This window comes from Chenopodium album, chromosome 24 (genome assembly GCF_948465745.1).
Source record: "Chenopodium album chromosome 24, dcCheAlbu1.1, whole genome shotgun sequence".
In the NCBI taxonomy this organism is placed as follows: Eukaryota; Viridiplantae; Streptophyta; class Magnoliopsida; order Caryophyllales; family Amaranthaceae; genus Chenopodium; species Chenopodium album.
Genome location: NC_137857.1, coordinates 8,113,196 through 8,135,469, shown reverse-complemented (window position 1 = coordinate 8,135,469; position 22,274 = coordinate 8,113,196). Strand labels below are relative to the sequence as shown.

General features: G+C 34.2%; 2 protein-coding genes across 2 annotated transcripts; both read right to left on the bottom strand.

Moving 5' to 3' along the window:
* Nucleotides 1-3,284: 3,284 nt before the first annotated feature.
* Nucleotides 3,285-4,149, bottom strand: LOC145611629 (auxin-binding protein ABP19a-like). The gene has a single exon (XM_081666973.1). The coding sequence runs from the start codon at nucleotides 4,135-4,137 to the stop codon at nucleotides 3,409-3,411; it is 729 nt and encodes a 242-aa protein (XP_081523099.1). The 5' UTR covers nucleotides 4,138-4,149; the 3' UTR covers nucleotides 3,285-3,408.
* Nucleotides 4,150-21,456: 17,307 nt separating this feature from the next.
* LOC145610500 (germin-like protein 1) lies at nucleotides 21,457-21,822 on the bottom strand. Its single transcript, XM_081665827.1, has one exon. It carries the CDS (start codon nucleotides 21,820-21,822, stop codon nucleotides 21,457-21,459), a length of 366 nt encoding a protein of 121 aa, XP_081521953.1.
* Nucleotides 21,823-22,274: the final 452 nt, after the last annotated feature.

Below are 22,274 nucleotides of genomic sequence, written 5' to 3'. Positions count from 1 at the left end.
TCTTTGTTTTATTCCAAGTTCCTAAATTCCCGTGTAATTTTAGAAATAGGTATGTCAAAAAGGGACGGAGAGAGTACCTAATACAGTATACTCTCTCCGTCCCCAAATGATAGACCCTCATGGCCTATTTTTAGTCCCAAATTGATAGTCCCATTTGCTTTTTAAAGTATCATTAATATCAATTTTTTTATCAAAATTTCCTCCAATCGCAACAATATTTGTGCAAATTTAACTTTACCATGTAAATTTTGTTTTTCAATGTACTTTTATTACTTTATCTCTCTAATATTTTACATACTCAATGTAAATTTATCTTTTCAATGTAATTGTACAACTTTTATTTAAGTTTTTTAATTTCCGTGATTTTTTCCCATTAGGGTTTATCATTTGGGGACTGAGGGAGTATATATAGAACTTACCTTAATACAAATAAAATATGTATATACTTTATTGATAAATACACTCTTTAAATGATTGAAAATCAGAGAGTGAAGGATATATAACTTAATTGGTTAGAGCTTCCCTCCCGTCTCCTGGGATTTTAAAGACCGATTATCATCACTTGTCCTTGTGATTTCTTTAAACACCAAAAAAAAAAAATGATAATCAAATCTCAATTATTGAACATATATAATTCCGTAAATTGGTATGCAATAAAAAATAATTTAGTTTGTTGCTTACTTGCTACAAGTTTTCCTTCCTTTATCTTTCTATTAAAATTTGCAATACAGTGTATACAAAAATTTTTATTTTATTTTTTATTTTTTTTATTTATAGAATTGATTTTATTGATTCATATATGTTGAATGTATTATACACAATGACTTGGTCAATTCGTGTATCTAAGTTCTGGCAAATATAAAGAAAAGAAGATAATTCCATATTCCAATTTCTAGAGTGAAGGAAGAATAACTTGAATTTCCATTTGCTAACTACATTACGTATGACTTTAAAATGACAATTATTTGAGCAGCGAAAGCATCTATATCTATATCTATACTTTATATATTAACAAGCGTTCCTAAAACCGTTTATGTGCCACGTGACACCCTCGCCATGTCATCTTTCAACTATGAGCGTATTCTAATAAAAATGTCATCTTCCAACAATGAGCATATTCTCATAACCACAAAAATATGCATTAGGTGTCATACCATCTCATCCATATATTAATCATGCATTTATACTCAACTCATAAATATATAACTATATAGATTGGATGGAGATTTTAACATTTAATAACTACAATTCTTTTTTTTTAAAAAAAAATCTCATTATTTGCTAATTATGCTAATCGAGGTAATACATACAAGCAAGAAAAAATAACTATTGTTATAAATTAATTTTAGTTATTTAATTATTTTGATAATAATTATGTCTTTATTTTCATTATAATATAAATTATAAACAAAGAACATGTTATATAATTTTTTGATGGGAACACATTTGTATAATTAATCAATAGTTGCTCCATAAATAATTTATTCAAATATTTAATGAAAAAGTATCATAAATTATAAACAAATAATGAATAAATGAATAATAAATAATGAACCTATCAATTCAATTACAAGTGTTTTTTTTTAAAAAAAAAGCCCAGAGCATCGTATGGGCCACACACTAGTTATGGATTACTTTCAAGAAATTATAAGCTTCTTAAACTCTAAATATTAATAGTATTTAATTTCAATTATTGATGTTCACAATAAGATTTGGATTTCCTTTTAGTTACCTATTATTGTGAGTGTTTAATTATCTTATAGCTTGCCTCCTCAAGTATTTTTGATCTCTCTCTTTTACGGTTTTTCGGCTATCGTTAGACCGAAAATAATCTAAATTTTTCGGAAATTAGATTCTTTTTAATCCTTATTCTTTGATTCAATTTAGTTTATTTTTTTTTATTTTTTTTCTTGCTTTGTTCTATCTTTCTATGAGAGTCTTCTTTCCAATTTCTTGGAAATTTGATTCTAACCTATGGATGAGATTTATATTTTTAGGGTTTTCATTAATTAATTGGAAAGGGATTCACATAGGCCAAGTCAGATTTAAGTATTTTCATCAACTCTATAATCAAAACATCAATATAGAATGTGAAATTCTAGCTAGCTCGCACTACTTGAGAAGATAGAAAAACATCGAAATCAATGCTCTTATCAAGCTGAATCGTTGGAGTATGAATTATGTCAAAATTGCAAAAGATTTATGATTTTGACTGTAAGAGTTATGTTCTTTTCTCTAAATTTGTGGTTAATAGAGGGATATTATGATTGTAGATGTCGTATGACTAATTATTAGTATAATTATTCTTCTCGTAAAAAAAAATATCTACTTATTTATAGAGGTTTCATTAATTCTGTTTTCTTATTTTCGTGCTAATATTTACTGTAAATATGGGTATGGGTCACATCTGTCATCAGGAGATCCAAAAGTCTAGGAAATTTCATACCAAAAGCATGTAGTCACAAAATATTGTGGGTCTCACTCTAATACAATGTTAAATATGGGTTTGTATCGCACCGTCACTAAGAGAGAGCCCACTTTACAAGTTCAAGACTCCAACATCATTATCAATAACTCTCCTCCTCCTTGTTCGGGTTGTCCAGGCCCATTTCATATTGTCTTTGAAATTTAACATAATCCTTCATCTGTTCATCATGAGCTAATCATTTCGTCCCTTCTTGTTGCAGCTCGAATTCAAGACTCAAACATCATTATCAATAATAAAAAAAAAAAAAATTAGCTTTAGGCCTCTAGGTAGGTAAGTTTGACAATATTGTCTATTTTATTGGATTAGAGCTAAAAATAATAAATTTAATTTCATAATCTCCATATAAAAAAGTAGTGAATTACTCTCGAGCTAAGTATAATTTCATGCTTTTGCCAAATTTTTAAAATCGATTCTACATTCGATTTTACCCCTTAGCCTGTTCCGATTTAAAGTAGAATCATTATTATGATAACATTAATTGTTATGCACGTCTATGCAATTATATTACTTGGATAAATAAAACTTCTCTCTAGCTTGGTTAGCTTCATGCACTTGTTCCCTCTTCACTTGCATCTTTAAGGATAGCTCTCCTTTTTCCTAGACCAAATCCATGCATTCATTTTACGCAATAGTTAAAACAACGAACCTAGCCTTAGCACATGAAGGATAGACTCAGATTAATGTAAATAATAAGAAGGGAGTATAAAGAAAAGATAAATATACAGTATGTTTATTAATTTTGAGAATGTAAGAAGTATACATTATAAAAATTTTACAATTACTTTGTAGTTACGAAACATGTAAAGAAGGTTATATGTATATACCCTTTATTATCACAGATTTATAAATAATTGTGTTGGATATTGAAATAATCGGGAGCTAATAATTATTAAGAGCACATGAGTAGCTAAAGATGGATATCAAGCTGTGCCAAAGATTCGTTTCATCCGCATAACTTCCTTACGACTCAAAAGTGTAATTTCCTGGGCAATGTTAGCAGGTAAATTGCCAGCAAATAAGGAGGTAGGAGTGAGTTGTAGTGCTGGGTTTGCACCATTCAAACTAACATACGCGGTAGCTGGAGTTTTACCAACGTTGATTTGGAAATGAAGCATGGCTTGAGGAAACACCATGACATCACCAACTTCTAATCTTTTATAGTATGCGGTGTTGTTGGTATCAATAAACCCTGCAATGATTGAACCTTTTACCAAAATAAGAACTTCTGACGTACGATGGGAGTGTACTGGGATCACTCCTCCTACAGCAAAGTCTAACCTGGCCATAGATATACCTAAACCATTAAAGGCTGGGAACACATCTGAGAATGCTAATGTCACATTGTTCCCAAAAACATTATTAGGAGTTTTTTCACCACGGAAACCCGTGTAAACAAAATCATCAGTTGTGACTTTAGCAGGATCTTTGCAAGCATATCCTTCAGGTCCTCTGGGAAGACTAAGGTCTCCGACACAAAAGTCGAGCTCTATAGCATGTGAGAGAGAGGATAGGAGACAAAAGACCAAGAAAAACGAAAGATTTCTCATTATGTTAGAAGCTAGAAATAGGTTGTACAAATGATGGATAAAATGAGAGAAGTAGTATAGAAGTAGGTGTTTGTAATGGAGATGGTTTGATTGTATTTTCATTGCGGCAATTGACACCCTTTATGTAGTATTGGCTGAGCATGCAAGTTTACGTGACAGTTAACCGGTTTACGCGGCTTAGAAGAAGAATAACAAATGATGTATGCGATAATGTTAAGAGGAATTTGACTATTTGAGAAATCCACTTGTTTAACCAATTCAATTATTTTAAGCATCATTTTATTGACTCAAAGTTTCTGTTTACAATAACCGTTGAAGTTATTTATCAATTATCTATTTTTATTTTTTTTTTGGTTGATTGAACAGTTTTAGTTGACTTTAGCAAGGTCTAATTAAGAGTAATAGTATAGTACTCCCTCCGTCCCAAAAAGAACGATCCATTTGGGTTGATTACGCGGGTATTAAGAAAGTTAAGTAAAAAGAAGTAAAAGTATATTGGAAAGATAAATTTACATAGAGTTTGTAAAAAAATAAAGAGAGAGTAATAAAATAACATGAAAAATCAAAATTTTATATGGGGAAGCTAATTTTGCACAAATATTGTAGCAAATTGGTGGGTGTTTTAATGCAAATGGGTCATTCTTTTTGGGACAAAGTTTTGACCAAATGGGTCGTTCTTTTTGGGATGGAGGGAGTATATTATTCTTAAGGTTGTAATTAATACTTAACCCTTTCGTTTCCCAATGCTATTGGTTCATAATGGTTTTGATTTTGGCATTGTTCATTCATTCACTTTTACTATATATCTTTTACTACAATGTATATAATTTTTAGTACTACATAATTGCAAAGTAAAAAATGTATATGGGCACGTATATATGTTAGTCCATTTGTAATCAGTATTCAAGAACAAAGGGAGTAATATGTACTCCCTCCGTCCCTAAATTACATTTCTCTTTGGAAATTTACACGGGAATTAAGGAGGGAAGAATAAGACAAATAACAATAATTAGATAATGCAATGGGAAGTACAAAGATAGATTAGTTATTACTCATGACAAGTCATCAATCCTTTGCAAAAAAAAAGGACCAATCACATGCTCTTAATTACAAATTTTAACCAATCATATTCATTGTAATTTGGCACAAGGATTATGAGTGAGATTAGGTAAGGATGAGTGAGAAAGCAGTAAATATAAAATAGAAAAAAAAGAGTTGATTTACTAAAAAAAAACTTACCAAAAATAAAAAGGAGGAATGTAATTTTGAAATACCAAAAATAGAAAGGAGGAATGTAATTTAGGGACGGAGGGAGTAATGGGTAATGCTATATGTAGCCATAAGGGATGTATATAAACATTTATGTTAAATTGTATAAAACCTCAAAGCTTAATTCCCATTGATGGCTCTAATGGCCAATATATAATACAAGATTACCCACATAGGATAGAATTAGGAAAATAATCAAAATATCTCCAAAAAATATTCTAGCCAAAAATATGGTCACCAAATATAATCTAATATTTCCTAAATATATCCTCAATATCCAATATATAATACAAGATTACCCACATAGGATAGAATTAGGAAACTAATCAAAATATTTCAAAAAAATATTCTAGCCAAAAATATGGTCACCAAATATAATCTAATATTTCCTAAATATATCTTCATCAATACCCCCCTCAAGTTGGAGCATGGGGATAAAAAAATGCCCAATTTGGAAAGAAGAGTATCAAACTGTGTCTTCTCAAGTGCCTTATTAAAAATATCTGCCAATTGTTCCTTAGTGGAAACATAAGATGGTGCAATTAAGCTTTCTGTAATAGCATCACGAACAATGTGACAATCAACCTCAATATACTTCGTACGTTCATGAAAAACTGGATTTCTAGCAATATGTAACGCAGATTGATCATCACAAAACAACTTGATAGCCTTAGGGTGTTCAATCCCCATACTCAAAAGTAAGGCTTTTAACCACTTCAACTCATTTGTAGTCAAAGCCATAGATCGATACTCTGCCTCGGAAGAAGAGGTAGAAACTGTAGGTTGTTTCTTTGTCTTCCAAGAAATAGGAGATTTACCAAGAAACACAAGCCAACTTGTCAACGAACGACGAGTAAGAGAACACGCCGCCCAATCTGAATCACACCAACCCTCCAAAGTTAGGTCATTATCTGCACTCAACAAAATATCATGTCCTGGGGTACCCTTTAAATAACGAACCACCCTAAGTGCTGCTTCCCAGTGCTCAATCCGAGGTTCATGCATAAACTGTGATAGAATATGGATCGAATATGCGAAATCTGGCCTAGTCACTGTAAGATAAATCAACCTCCCTACAAGTCTATGATAAGACTCAGGATTCGCAAGCAACTCACCACTAGCAAGGCTAAGTTTGTGGTTTTGTTCAATCGGAAAACCACTTGGCTTTGCTCCCAACAAACCTGCCTCGGAAATAATATCCAGGGTGTATTTTCGTTGACACAAAAACAAACCTGATTTACTACGAGCAACTTTGATGCCCAAAAAATATTTCAAAGGACCAAGATCCTTCATTTTGAAACAATCACAAAGATAGGCCTTGAACACGGTCAACACAGCGGAATCATTACCAGAAATAATAAGATCATCAACATAAACCAAGACATTAATCTGAACATTGCCATTAGTATATGTGAAAAGAGAATAATCAGGGTAGGATTGAAGAAAACATACCCTTTCAGAGCCGTGGTTAGTTTTGCAAACCAACACCTCGGAGCCTGTTTCAACCCATACAAAGACTTTCTCAAACGACACACCAAGCTCGGATCGGAGCTCTCAAAACCAGGAGGCAGTTTCATGTACACCTCCTCATCTAGATCTCCATGAAGAAATGCATTATGAACGTCCATCTGCTGAATTTCCCAATTCTTAGAAGTTTCTGTAGCAAGGAAAATACGAACTGTAGTCATTTTTGCCACCGGAGCAAAAGTCTCACCATAATCATTACCTTCTTGTTGATGATTACCAAAAATAACCAAACGAGACTTGAGACGCTCAATATCACCGTTAGACAAAAATTTTGTTTGTACACCCATTGACTACCTAAAGCTTTCTTGCCAAGAGGAAGACGCTCTAATGTCCAAGTCCCATTATCTGACAAAGCTCGTATCTCCTCTTGCATAGAACGTCGCCAACCTTCTGATTTCATGGCCTCTTTAAAAGATTTTGGTTCCTTTTTCTGAACCACTGCTGCAAGAAATTTTCGATAATTTACAGAAAACATGTCACAATTTAAATAGTGTGCTAAAGGATAAGGTGTACCTGAAGGAGTGTTGGATGACGGAGAGGACGGAGACGGATTATTAGCAAAAACGGAGTGAGTCACAGAGTCACGGAGTTTAACCGAAGTATATTTTTCTCGATGCCCTTTACCAATGGCCTGTTGCTCAGTATTATGCTATGTTTCCAGCTGCTGCTGCTGCGAAACAGGGGCTGCCTCGCTCCCCCCCCCCCCCCCCGTGGTCTGTGGTAGTGTGCCGCGGGGTGGCAGTGGACGCTGCTGGCTGAAGCTGCAAAACAGGCTCCTCCGCAGCCCCCCTGCGGTCTTTGGCAGACTGCCACGGGGAGCCTGCGGAGTGCTCTGCCTGGTCAGGTTGCTGCCCCTGTGCAGTCTGCCGTGGCTGGGTAGCAGCTTCCTACTCGCTGACAGCTATGGTCGAGCTATGGTGTGGGCTGCCAAGATCTTCGTTTCGTGGTGATGGCTGCACAATTTCATCTATACTACTAGCATCACCAAAATAAACCCCACCATCATGGTTATACACTTCACCCTCATCGAATGCCACACATTCCATAAAATCCTCATGAATATCACCATTATCAAATAAAGCCGACACAATATTAACATCATATGGGGTTGCAAAGGGAACACTTCCTCAATAAATTTCACATCCCGAGAAACAAAAAAAACTTTTGAATCGAGATCATAAACTCTCCATCCTTTCTTCCTAAAGGGATATCCCACAAAAACACATTTCCTACTTCGACTTGCAAACTTATCCCCAGTAGTTTTCTAATTATGAGCGAAACATAAACAACCAAAGGTGCGGATAGCATCAAAAGAAGGAGGTTTATCAAATAGAATTTCGAAGGGAGTTTTATTTTAAAGCAAGGGTGTAGGTGTACGATTAATAAGATGTGCAGCGGCAAGAACACACTCACCCCAAAAATAAATTGGTAAATTGGCTTAAAATCTCAAAGCTCTCCCAACATTAAGAATATGTTTATGTTTTCGCTCAACTCTCCCATTTTATTGTGGAGTTCCGACACAAGAAGTTTGAAAAATTATTCCAGAGGCAACAAAATAATCATGCAAGCAATTAAACTCAGTACCATTATCACTTTGCACAATCTTAATGGTATGAGAAAATTGTTTGTCAACCATAGCAACAAAGGCCAAAAACATTCTAAAAACCTCAGTTTTATCAACCAACAAATAAATCCAAACAGCTCGAGAATAATCATCAACTATAGTAAAAAAATAACGGGCTCCACACGACGAAACATGTCAATATGGACCCCACAAATCACAATGTATTTTCTCTAAAATTCTAGAAGATCGATTATCACTAGAAGGAAATTTGTATCTAGGATGTTTAGCATGCATACATACTTCACACCCCTTATCTAGACAATCTTTATTACTACTAACATGAGGAAATAACTTAACTACTTTCTCGAAAAGATGTCCCATTCGACGATGCCACAACTCCAAATTTGAGGTTGCTTCTCCAACGCCAACATGATGCACCAAATCCGAATTGCTAAAATAATATAATCCGTCTCTCCTAGCTCCCGTTCCAATCAGCTCCTTCGTTTGGTCCTGAATAGCACACATAAAAGGGTTAAATTGGACAGTACAATTAAGCTCATCGGCAAGTTGAGAGACAGAAATAAGATTACAACTTAAATGAGGAACATAAAGAACTCCCGCAAGAGTAATTTTGTTCGATAAACGAACCGAACCAATTTAAGAAGCCACGACATTATCACCATTAGGTAAACCAACGGGACATTCAAAATTTTTAGAATAAATCAACCAAGACTTTTCTCCAGTAACATGATGAGTTGCTCCGTATCCATAATACAGGAAGAAACATCAAACTTACCGTTCAAGCGATTTTCAGGAATATTGGAGTTACCATTCAAACCCGTGATAGCCTTCCATTGTTCACTAGAGAACACTCCACCTTGAGAAGATGTATTGGAACCTGAAACAGCATTGGCCCTCAATGAACTTTGGCCTCGAGCACTCACATATTTCCCCCCCTGACTGCCATCCTTCGGGGGAGGTCTTCCGTGAAGGTTAAAGCACTTTGCCTCAATATGACCTCGTTTCTTGCAATGGTTGCAAGTTTTATCTGACCAACAACTTGAGGCCTCATGACCCACTTTCTTGCACTTAACACACACTGAACCTTGCCCCTCTCGAGCTGTTGTACCACGATCAGAAGGCTGCTGATTTGATCGTAGCCTCGACCTGCTGCTGTACGGACAGCAAAGCTAAACGCCTCAATAGACGTTTGTTCTTGCTCTAGCTTTGCAGTTCGGACCCGTTCCTCCTGCACTGCTAACTGATATGCACGATCCAAATTAGGAAGGGGATCTTGAGACAAAATATTAGACCGCAAAGATGCATAAAATTCAGGATACAATCCCATCAAAAAATCATGTAATTTTGATTTCTCACGCCTAGCCTCATCTAATTGTCCAGCAATACACTTCGAACAACAAGAACAAGAAAGTAAGGGCTCATGATGATCTAACTCCTGCCATAAAGAATGTAATTTGCCATAATACACCGAGACAGATATACTACGGGATTGTTCACACTTAGCAATCGAGGAACGTAATTGTTGAATTCTAGGGCCATTAGTTTGAGCAAATCGTTTCTTAAGATGCTCCCACAGTAGTTTAGCCTCACGAAATTTAGAAAGAGAAGATCGTACCTCCGGATCAATAGTATTGGTAATCCAAGAAATCAACATTGCATTGAGGGCCGTCCAATCGGACTGTGTACATGGTGAAACAGGGGCATTAATAGAACCATCCAAGAACACAAATTTGCATCTAGCTTCTAATGCGGTTTGCATATCGGCAACCCATTCATCATAGTTGTCAGATTTCAATTGAGTAGGGGTTATAAAGTCCCCGGGCCGATCTTGAGAACCAAGGTAGAAAGGGGAATTGGGTTTAATTTCAGTCAGTGGTGGTGCCGGGGGTGGTGGAGGAACATCATCTCCGGCCATATTCGAGAAATTTTAGGAAAAAAAAACAAAGGAAATTCAACCTGCTCTTGATACCATGTTAAATTGTATAAAACCTCAAAGCTTATATAATACAAGATTACCCACATAGGACAGAATTAGGAAACTAATCAAAATATCTACAAAAAATATTCTAGCCAAAAATATGGTCACCAAATATAATCTAATATTTCCTAAATATATCCTCAATAATTTAACACACTCTTGAAAATTGTATAAATTTAAGAATGCATGACAAAAACAGTGTAATTATTGCGTTTATTTTTATGATTTCCTTACTAGTACGATTTTCTACCGTGTATTTAATGCTTATATGTAGCTCTAAGGGCTATGTATAACATTTTTGATATATTACGGAGTATTACCTATTAACTAATGAAATACTTAATTTAAGACTACATGACAAAATTACACGTAGGTTTTCATTCTCTTTTACTCCCTCCGTCCCTTATTGATATTCCCTTATAGACAATTTTTATGGTAATTAATAAACATAAATAAAAGTAGTAAAAGTATATTGAAAAAGTAAATTTACATTAGGTTTGCAAAAAAGTAGAGAGATAAAGTAATAAAAGTACATGAAAAAGCAAAATTTACATGAAAAAGTTAAATTTGCACAAATATTGTTGCAAATTAGATGGAGTTTTGATAAAAAAAAAAAAATAATGCTCGGTATTAATGGTACTTAAAAAAAACAAATGAGACTATCATTTTGGGACTTAAAATTGACCATAATGGTTTATTAATAAGGAACGGAGAGAGCACATAATTATTAATAGGACATTTTATAAAAAAAACTATCTTATAAAACACTTTTTTTGCGAGAAATTACCTAATAAAAAAAATGTTGTAAGAAACTACCTTATAAAAGGGTAAATGTTGTAAGAAACTATCATTAATCGGAAAGTCACCGTTGACTTTCAAATTCCGGCGTTGACCACATCACGTGTCAATCACGTGACTTTTACTTCACCCTTTCCCTCCTTTTTTCTTAATTGGAACGTGACGTGATCAATGCCGGAAAACAAAAGTCAACGATGATTTTTCGACCAAGGGTAGTCTCTTACAACATTTATCCTTTTATAAGGTAGTTTCTTACAACATTTTTTTTATTAAGTAGTTTCTCGCAAAAAAAGTGCTTTATAAGGTAGTTTTTCACAAAATGTCCTTATTAATAAAACATTTTCAGTTTTTAGGCTTGATTGTATTTTTTTGGTACTTATTAGTACAGTATTATACTTCAAAATATATCCGTCATAGTGTAATACTATAATACTAGTAATATAGCTTGACTTTCCTCTTGAAAGATGCTTCGTATGATTTAAATCATTTAATAGTAAAATTATTTTTTCTGTATTATAATTTGTCACCGGCATTCAGCCTCACAAAGTTGACTAGATGCATGAGAGTATGAGACTAGAATTATTAAACAAAATTGCCTGAAGTCTGGTCTTATATTCAAGGTATGCAGACCTTGTAACAAGCTAAGCAATGTTATATTTCAAATTTCAAATTGCATACAGAGGATTAGTATAGTATATTGTTCTTAAGGCTGTAATTAATACTTAACCCTTTCGTTTCCCAATGCTATTGGTTCATAATGGTTTTGATTTTGGCATTGTTCATTTATTCACTTTTACTATATTTTTCTTTTACTACAATGTATATAATTTTTAGTACTACATAATTGCAAAGTAAAAAATGTATATGGGCACGTATATATGTTAGTCCATTTGTAATCAGTATTCAAGAACAAAGGGAGTAATATGTACTCCCTCCGTCCCTAAATTACATTTCTCTTTGGAAATTTACACGGGAATTAAAGAGGGGAGAATAAGACAAATAACAATAATTAGATAATGCAATGGGAAGTACGTACAAAGATAGATTAGTTATTACTTATGACAAGTCATCAATCCTTTGCAAAAAAAAAGGACCAATCACATGCTCCTAATTACAAAATTTTAACCAATCATATTCATTGTAATTTGGCACAAGGATTATGTGTGAGATTAGGTAAGGATGAGTGAGAAAGCATTAAATATAAAACAGAAAAGAAGAGTTGATTTACTAAAAAAAACTTACCAAAAATAAAAAGGAGGAATGTAATTTTGAAATACCAAAAATAGAAAGGATGAATGTAATTTAGGGACGGAGGGAGTAATAGGTAATGCTATATGTAGCCATAAGAGATATATATATAAACATTTATGTTAAATTGTATAAAACCTCAAAGCTTAATTCCCATTGATGGCTCTAATGGCCAATATATAATACAAGATTACCCACATAGGATAGAATTAGGAAACTAATCAAAATATCTCCAAAAAATATTCTAGCCAAAAATATGGTCACTAAATATAATCTAATATTTTCTAAATATATCCTCAATATCCAATATATAATACAAGATTACCCACATAGGATAGAATTAGGAAACTAATCAAAATATTTCAAAAAAATATTCTAGCCAAAAATATGGTCACCAAATATAATCTAATATTTCCTAATTTAGCCTTTGGTGTCTACCGGGGTGGAAGAGGCCTTGCACGAGGACATGTTGGCCCGGGAGATTATGTCTTGAGCATATGATTTTTGAGAGAGGAACAATTAGCATGATGTGTGACAGAAATTCCGAGAAAAGAGCTTAGTTTTCCTAAATCCTTCATTGCAAATTCCGAATGCAATTGTGCCGTGATTGATTTGCGGAGAGTGTCGGAAGATGCCGTGAGAACATATAAGAGGATGTAGGCTATTTTCTTGCCATGAGAGTAGATGAATAAAGAGTGATCAGTTTTGCTGTGGATGAAACCAATTTGAGAAACAAAAGTAGCAAACCGATGGTACCATGCACGGGGGGCTTGTTTGAGACCATAGAGTGCTTTTTTGAGAAGGCATACATGACCCGGATTGGTGCTATCACGAAAGTCGGGAGGTTGGTGCATATATACTGTTTCTTCGATGTCACCATTTAAAAATGCATTCTTGACATCCATTTGGTGTATGGACCAAGACTTGGAGAGGGCAATGGTGAGAATCGTCCGAATAGTTGCCGGTTTTACAACCGGGCTGAAAGTTTCATCACAATCGATGCCAACCTGCTGATTCCTACCATTAACAACAAGTCGGGCTTTATGCCGCTTAAACACACCATTAGCATCTTTCCTGTGGCGAAATAGCCACATACATGGAATAACATTAACATTGGAGGGGCGAGGCACCAACTCCCAAGTCTTATTTTTAATTAGAGCATTGAATTCGTCGAGCATGACATTTTTCCAATTGGTGTCATCTAAGGCGGTGAGAGGGTTGCGCGGCAGTGGTGAGGGGGAGGTGGAGGAATAGAGATTAAATGGCACTTTAGGTTTGTAGATGTCGTGGGAACTACGCGTAGCCATCTGTGGAGAAAGAGGTGGATTGATATTATAATGTGGCTGGGTTGGACTATTGGGCTGGTTTGGGAGAGGCCCAATTGGTGTTGTGGTTTGGTGCGCTGATGATGAAGTAGGAGTGATGGAGTGGGCCGCAGAAGGAGGGGATTGTTGTGGGCTGACCTGCTGGGCCGCACGGGTGGGGGGAGTATGTGGGCTGCGCTGATGGGCCACAGGGGAGGGAGGATTGGTGAGGGTATGCGGCTGGGCCTCTGTAGAGATTTGGGCCGTGGGAATTGGTTGGGCTGGACTAGGAGGGGAAGAGTGAGTGCTTATGTGATGCAGAAGAGATGGTGAAATTCCAGAATCTAAAAAATCATATGTTGTGGCAGAAGGAGTATGAATTTTAGAGAAAGGGAATTTTGTTTCATCAAATATGACATGGCGAGAGATAAAAATCTTATTGGTGGACATGTCATAGCACTTGTAACCACGGTGATCGGGGGGATATCCTAAAAACGCACACGGGGTAGATCGAGCTTGGAGCTTATTGATGGAAGTGGAGGGAAATAGAGGGTAACAAAGACACCCAAAGACACGAAGGTGAGAGTAAGACGGGTCCTTGTGATAGAGAATTTTTGTTGGAGAGTTTAGAGCAATGGTTTTAGATGGGAGAATGTTGTGGAGATAGGTTGCCATTTGTAAGGCATGGTGCCAAAAGGAAGGCGGCATGGATGAGTGAGCAAGAAGGGTTCGAATCATATTATTTATGGTGCGGATTTTCCTCTCCGCCTGACCATTTTGAGAGGAGGTGTGAGGACAAGAGAAACGAAAAAGCATGCCATTTTGTTCAAAAAATTGTCGAAAGGGACCATTGTCAAATTCTTTTCCATTATCACATTGGAAGCATTTCACTTCCCTCTCAAATTGAGTTTTAGCATATGATCGAAATTGGAGAAAATATGAGTGGACTTGGGATTTTTTACAAATAGGGTAAGTCCATAAAAAATTACTAAAATCATCCAAGAACAACACATAATATAAATGACCCGCCGAACTTAATTTTGGTGATGTCCAAAGATCACTATGGACTATGTCAAAAGGCATACAAGTACGAGTTTGAGAGTCATAGAAAAGTAGTTTGACATGCTTTCCAAGAGGACAAGAAGAACATAAAGAAGAGTTCACAATACGATTACATTTAACAAAATTGTTCCCCTTTAGTGAGCGCAAAACATTAGCTCCGGGGTGTCCTAGTCTATCATGCCACAAAGAAGAAGATAGGGCAGCAAATAGGAATGCCATGCCCATTTCCAACAATTATATTACGTTGTTTGCTCAAATTAAAGTAAGACGAGAGAGTACCTTGGTGGGAGGTCATGTGGGAGGTGGCACCGGTGTCCATGTACCACCCATCGTCCGGAGGAGTGAGGGATAGGGTGTGCATAGCCGCGTCGATATCCGTCGGAGCATAATTCACAGTAGAGGGAGCATGAGCCGAATATGCTTGGTGTTGTTGTTGGGGTTTTGAGCCCAAAATACCCTGCTGCTACCGTGGCCCAGAGGGGCGGGACCACGCTGATGTGGGGTATGGGCAGGGCGGCACCGCCCACTACTGCTGGGCCCATGGTGGGTACTGCTGCCATGGTCCCCATGGAGCCCAATATTGCCCCTGTTGTGGTCTATAGCCCTGTTGTTGTTGCTGGTTGTTCTGGTGCGCACCCCCGCGGTTGTTGCCGTTGTTATTTCGCCCTTTACCTCGGCCACCACCACCACGGCGGCCGCCGCATTGATTTCCCCTGTTATTGCGAGGTTGAGAGCGGTTGGTGTCAAAAATAGAGGAGTTGTCGTCGGGGTAAGAATTTGAGTCATTTCCGGTGTCCACCAAAGCGGCACCGGCAGTGAGGGCCTCGTTGGCTGCTTGAGTAGCGAGGCGTGACTCCTCTAGGGTGAGCATAGACCTAGCTTTGTAGAAGGAGGGCAAGGGATCTGTTTGATGAAGAATCGCGGCAACACCATCGAAAGACCTTGGGAGGCCGCGAATGAGGGTGAGCACTAGACGTTCGTTGGTGACCGGAGCACCAACAGTAGCAAGTTGGTCGGCCAAGCTTTTCACCTGTTGGCAATAGGCAGAAACATTGGGGTAGTTTTTCATCTCGACATTAGAGAATTCACCCTCCAATTGAACATCACGAGTAATAATAATGGCGTTCCCACGCTTGTTGTGCTGTAGAATCTGGTTCAAGAATTGTGTTGAGGAGTTCGCGAGATATGGTGCCGTAGATCCAGCCAAGGACAATGGCGTCAAGGCGAGACCAAAGAGCGGGGTCTGCTGGTTCTTCTGACTCGGCTGGAGGGATAATGTGGTGAATGAGGTCGTAGGCTCTGGTGTGAATTTTAAAAAGCTCTGCCCAAGAAGAATATTGCACATTTTTCATCTCCAAAGTGATTGGAATCACACTTTTGATGTTGTTGACAGCAATAGCGGGGTGAAAAGGAGTGGATTTGGGTGGGTCAGAGGCCATGGCAGCCGATTTGGAGAAGAAGACAAGAGGGGAGATGAAAAGGCAGAGAGAGAAAGGGAAGAATCTAACCTAGGCTGATACCATGTAGGAATGTAATCCCCTGTATATTCATTGTATAGCATTGTATATATACAGATACAAATTACCTAGGAAATACACTAAGTCCTAGGGAATGAATAAATACTAATTACAGCAGCCTAACATTAACTTAGTCTAATAGTCAGATTATGCAATAGTAATATAAGGCACCGTTCTGCTCTGCTCTGCTCTGCTCTGCTTTTCTCTGCTCAGCTCTGCTTCAATCTGCTCAGCTCAGCTCTGCTTAAATACAATACTTAATATTGAATTATAATAATAATAATAATAATAATAATAATAATAATAAATTATAATAATAATAATAATAAATTATAATAAATAATAATAATTAATATTTAATAAACATAATATTATTAAAAATTAATATTTAACAATAATAAATAATATTTAATAATAATAATATTACTAAAAATTAACATTTAATAGTAATAATAATAATAATAATAATAATAATTAATAATTAATATTCAATATTTAATAATAATAATAATATTAAAAATAATTAATATTTAATAATAATAATAGTAATAATAATGTAACTATAATAATAATAATAATACTTATAATTAATAATAATAACAATAATAATAATAATTGATTTTTTTAAAAAAAATTAGTATTTAAAGATAATAACTAATATTTAAAGATAATTCTAATAATTAATTTTTAATAATAATAAAAATAAAAATAATATTATAAATTTTTAGTAATAATAAAAATAATAATTAAATAATATTTAATAATTCTAATACAAATAATAATAATAATAATAATAATAATAATAATAATAATAATATTAATAATAATAATGAAATCTACTTTGCTCTGCTCTGCTTCAATCTGCACTGATTTGCTCTGCTCTGCTGAAACCTACTCTGCTGTGCTGAAATCTGCTCTGCTCTGCCCAGAAGCTCAAAAGAACAGGGCCATTGGCTACTTGTTTTCTTTTTCGGAGTCACTTAATAATTATGACAATCTTTTAAGTTACATTTTTTTAATGATTAAAAGTTAGTCTTGAAATAAATAAAAGTTACTCCTTCCGTTCCTTATTTACATTCCTGCTTTTCTTTTTGGGTATTTTAAAATTACATTTCTACTTTCCTTTTTTAGTAAGTAATTTTTACCAAATATCTCAAATTATCCCTATTTTTCAGTTTGTAATTAATACTTTCTCTATTTTCTCACTCTTATTTTCTCATTATCACTCTTATTAATGCCTTTAAAAAATTCAGAATCCATGTGCATCACTTTAGAAGAAAATGAATGGTCCTTTTATATTTCACCAAAAAATGTTATTGGTCCTTTTGTTTTTCAAAAGATTGATGACATGTGTATCACTAAATATTATTCAATCTTTGTTTTATTCAAAGATATCAATTAATGTCTTGTAATTCCAATTATGCTTTATTTTATTGTTCTTTGTTTTATTCCAAGTTCCTTAATTCCCGTGTAATTTTAGAAATAGGTATGTAAAAAAGGGACGGAGGGAGTACCTAATACAGTATACTCCCTCCGTCCCCAAATGATAGCCCCTCATGGCCTATTTTTAGTCCCAAATTGATAGTCTCATTTGCTTTTTTAAGTATCATTCATATCAATTTTTTTAATCAAAATTTCCTCCAATTGCAACAATATTTGTGCAAATTTAACTTTACCATGTATATTTTGTTTTTCAATGTACTTTTATTACTTTATCTCTCTAATATTTTACATACTCAATGTAAATTTATCTTTTCAATGTAATTGTACAACTTTTATTTAAGTTTTTTAATTTCCGTGATTTTTTCCCATTAGGGTTTATCATTTGGGGACGGAGGGAGTATATATATAGAACTTACCTTAATACAAATAAAATATGTATATACTTTATTGATAAATACACTCTTTAAATGATTGAAAATCAGAGAGTGAAGGATATATAACTTAATTGGTTAGAGCTTCCCTCCCGTCTCCTGTGATTTCAAAGACCGATTATCATCACTTGTCCTTGTGATTTCTTTAAACACCAAAAAAAAATGATAATCAAATCTCAATTATTGAACATATATAATTCCGTAAATTGGTATGCAATAAAAAATAATTTAGTTTGTTTCTTACTTTCTACAAGTTTTCCTTCCTTTATCTTTCTATTAAAATTTGCAATACAGTGTATACAAAAAATTTTATTTTATATTTATTTTTTTTTATTTATAGAATTGATTTTAGGAAAAATTAGAAATAATAATCCCAACTTTGTCTAATTTATGTAGAATAATTCCAACTTTTGATTATACTGAAATAATAATCCGAACTTTTGATTTTAGGAAAAAGTTCGGATTATTTCAGTATAATCGAAAGTGGGATTATTCTACATAAATTAGACAAAGTTGGGATTATTATTTCTAATTTTTCCTTGATTCTATTGATTCATATATGTTGAATGTATTATACAAAATGACTTGGTCAATTCGTATATCTAAGTTCTGGCAAATATAAAGAATTGAAGATAATTCCATATTCCAATTTCTAGAGTGAAGGAAGAATAACTTGAATTTCCATTTGCTAACTACATTACGTATGACTTTAAAATGACAATTTGAGCAGCGAAAGCATCTACATCTATATCTATATTTATTATATATTAAAAAACGTTCCTAAAACCGTTTATGTGCCACGTGGCACCCTCGCCATGCCATCTTCCAACTATGAGCATATTCTAATAAAAAATGTCAACTTCCAACAATGAGCATATTCTCATAACCACAAAAATATGCATTAGGTGTCATACCATCTCATCCATATATTAATCATGCTTTTATACTCAACTCATAAATACTACCTCTGGTCCAAATTACTAGCAACTTTGGAATATTTTATATCTCACAAATAATACCCCAAAGTTGCGAGTAATTTGGACCGGAGGTAGTATATAACTATATAGATTGGATGGAGATTTTAACATTTAATAACTACAATTCTTTTTTTTTTTAAAAAGATCCCATTATTTGCTAATTATGCTAATCGAGGTAATACATACAAGCAAGAAAAAATAACTATTGTTATAAATTAAATTTAGTTATTTAATTATTTTGATAATAATTATGTCTTTATTTTCATTATAAAATAAATTATAAACAAAGAACATGTTTATATAATTTTTTAACTAGAACACATTTGTATAATTAATCAATAGTTGCTCTATAAATAATTTATTCAAATGTTTAATGAAAAAGTATCATAAATTATAAACAAATAATGAATAAATGAATAATAAATAATGAACCTATCTATTCAATTACAAGTGTTTTTTTTAAAAAAAAGCCCAGAGCATCGCATGGGCCACACACTAGTTATGGATTACTTTCAAGAAATTATAAGCTTCTTAAACTCAAAATATTAATAGTATTTAATTTCAATTATTGATGTTCACAATAAGATTTGGATTTCCTTTTAGTTACCTATTATTGTGAGTGTTTAATTATCTTAACACTTGCCTCCTCAAGTATTTTTGATCTCTCTCTTTTACGGTTTTTCGGCTATCATTAGGCCGAAAATAATCTAAATTTTTCGGAAATTAGATTCTTTTTAATCCTTATTCTTTGATTCAATTTAGTTTATTTTTTTTTATTTTTTTTCTTGCTTTGTTCTGTCCTTCTATGAGAGTCTTCTTTCCAATGTCTTGGAAATTTGATTCTAACTTATGGATGAGATTTATATTTTTAGGGTTTTCATTAATTAATTGGAAAGGGATTCACATAGGCCAAGTCAGATTTAAGTATTTTCATCAACTCTATAATCAAAACATCAATATAGAATGTGAAATTCTAGCTAGCTCGCACTACTTGAGAAGATAGAAAAACATCGAAATCAATGCTCTTATCAAGCTGAATCGTTGGAGTATGAATTATGTCAAAATTGCAAAAGATTTATGATTTTGACTGTAAGAGTTATGTTCTTTTCTCTAAATTTGTGGTTAATAGAGGGATATTATGATTGTAGATGTCGTATGACTAATTATTAGTATAATTATTCTTCTCGTAAAAAAAAATATCTACTTATTTATAGAGGTTTCATTAATTCTGTTTTCTTATTTTCGTGCTAATATTTACTGTAAATATGGGTATGGGTCACATCTGTCATCAGGAGATCCAAAAGTCTAGGAAATTTCATACCAAAAGCATGTAGTCACAAAATATTGTGGGTCTCACTCTAATACAATGTTAAATATGGGTTTGTATCGCACCGTCACTAAGAGAGAGCCCACTTTACAAGTTCAAGACTCCAACATCATTATCAATAACTCTCCTCCTCCTTGTTCGGGTTGTCCAGGCCCATTTCATATTGTCTTTGAAATTTAACATAATCCTTCATCTGTTCATCATGAGCTAATCATTTCGTCCCTTCTTGTTGCAGCTCGAATTCAAGACTCAAACATCATTATCAATAATAAAAAAAAAAAAATTAGCTTTAGGCCTCTAGGTAGGTAAGTTTGACAATATTGTCTATTTTATTGGATTAGAGCTAAAAATAATAAATTTAATTTCATAATCTCCATATAAAAAAGTAGTGAATTACTCTCGAGCTAAGTATAATTTCATGCTTTTGCCAAATTTTTAAAATCGATTCTACATTCGATTTTACCCCTTAGCCTGTTCCGATTTAAAGTAGAATCATTATTATGATAACATTAATTGTTATGCACGTCTATGCAATTATATTACTTGGATAAATAAAACTTCTCTCTAGCTTGGTTAGCTTCATGCACTTGTTCCCTCTTCACTTGCATCTTTAAGGATAGCTCTCCTTTTTCCTAGACCAAATCCATGCATTCATTTTACGCAATAGTTAAAACAACGAACCTAGCCTTAGCACATGAAGGATAGACTCAGATTAATGTAAATAATAAGAAGGGAGTATAAAGAAAAGATAAATATACAGTATGTTTATTAATTTTGAGAATGTAAGAAGTATACATTATAAAAATTTTACAATTACTTTGTAGTTACGAAACATGTAAAGAGGGTTATATGTATATACCCTTTATTATCACAGATTTATAAATAATTGTGTTGGACATTGAAATAATCGAGAGCTAATAATTATTAAGAGCACATGAGTAGCTAAAGATGGATATCAAGCTGTGCCAAAGATTCGTTTCATCCGCATAACTTCCTTACGACTCAAAAGTGTAATTTCCTGGGCAATGTTAGCAGGTAAATTGCCAGCAAATAAGGAGGTAGGAGTGAGTTGTAGTGCTGGGTTTGCACCATTCAAACTAACATACGCGGTAGCTGGAGTTTTACCAACGTTGATTTGGAAATGAAGCATGGCTTGAGGAAACACCATGACATCACCAACTTCTAATCTTTTATAGTATGCGGTGTTGTTGGTATCAATAAACCCTGCAATGATTGAACCTTTTACCAAAATAAGAACTTCTGACGTACGATGGGAGTGTACTGGGATCACTCCTCCTACAGCGAAGTCTAACCTGGCCATAGATATACCTAAACCATTAAAGGCTGGGAACACATCTGAGAATGCTAATGTCACATTGTTCCCGTGTAAACAAAATCATCAGTTGTGACTTTAGCAGGATCTTTGCAAGCATATCCTTCAGGTCCTCTGGGAAGACTAAGGTCTCCGACACAAAAGTCGAGCTCTATAGCATGTGAGAGAGAGGATAGGAGACAAAAGACCAAGAAAAACGAAAGATTTCTCATTATGTTAGAAGCTAGAAATAGGTTGTACAAATGATGGATAAAATGAGAGAAGTAGTATAGAAGTAGGTGTTTGTAATGGAGATGGTTTGATTGTATTTTCATTGCGGCAATTGACACCCTTTATGTAGTATTGGCTGAGCATGCAAGTTTACGTGACAGTTAACCGGTTTACGCGGCTTAGAAGAAGAATAACAAATGATGTATGCGATAATGTTAAGAGGAATTTGA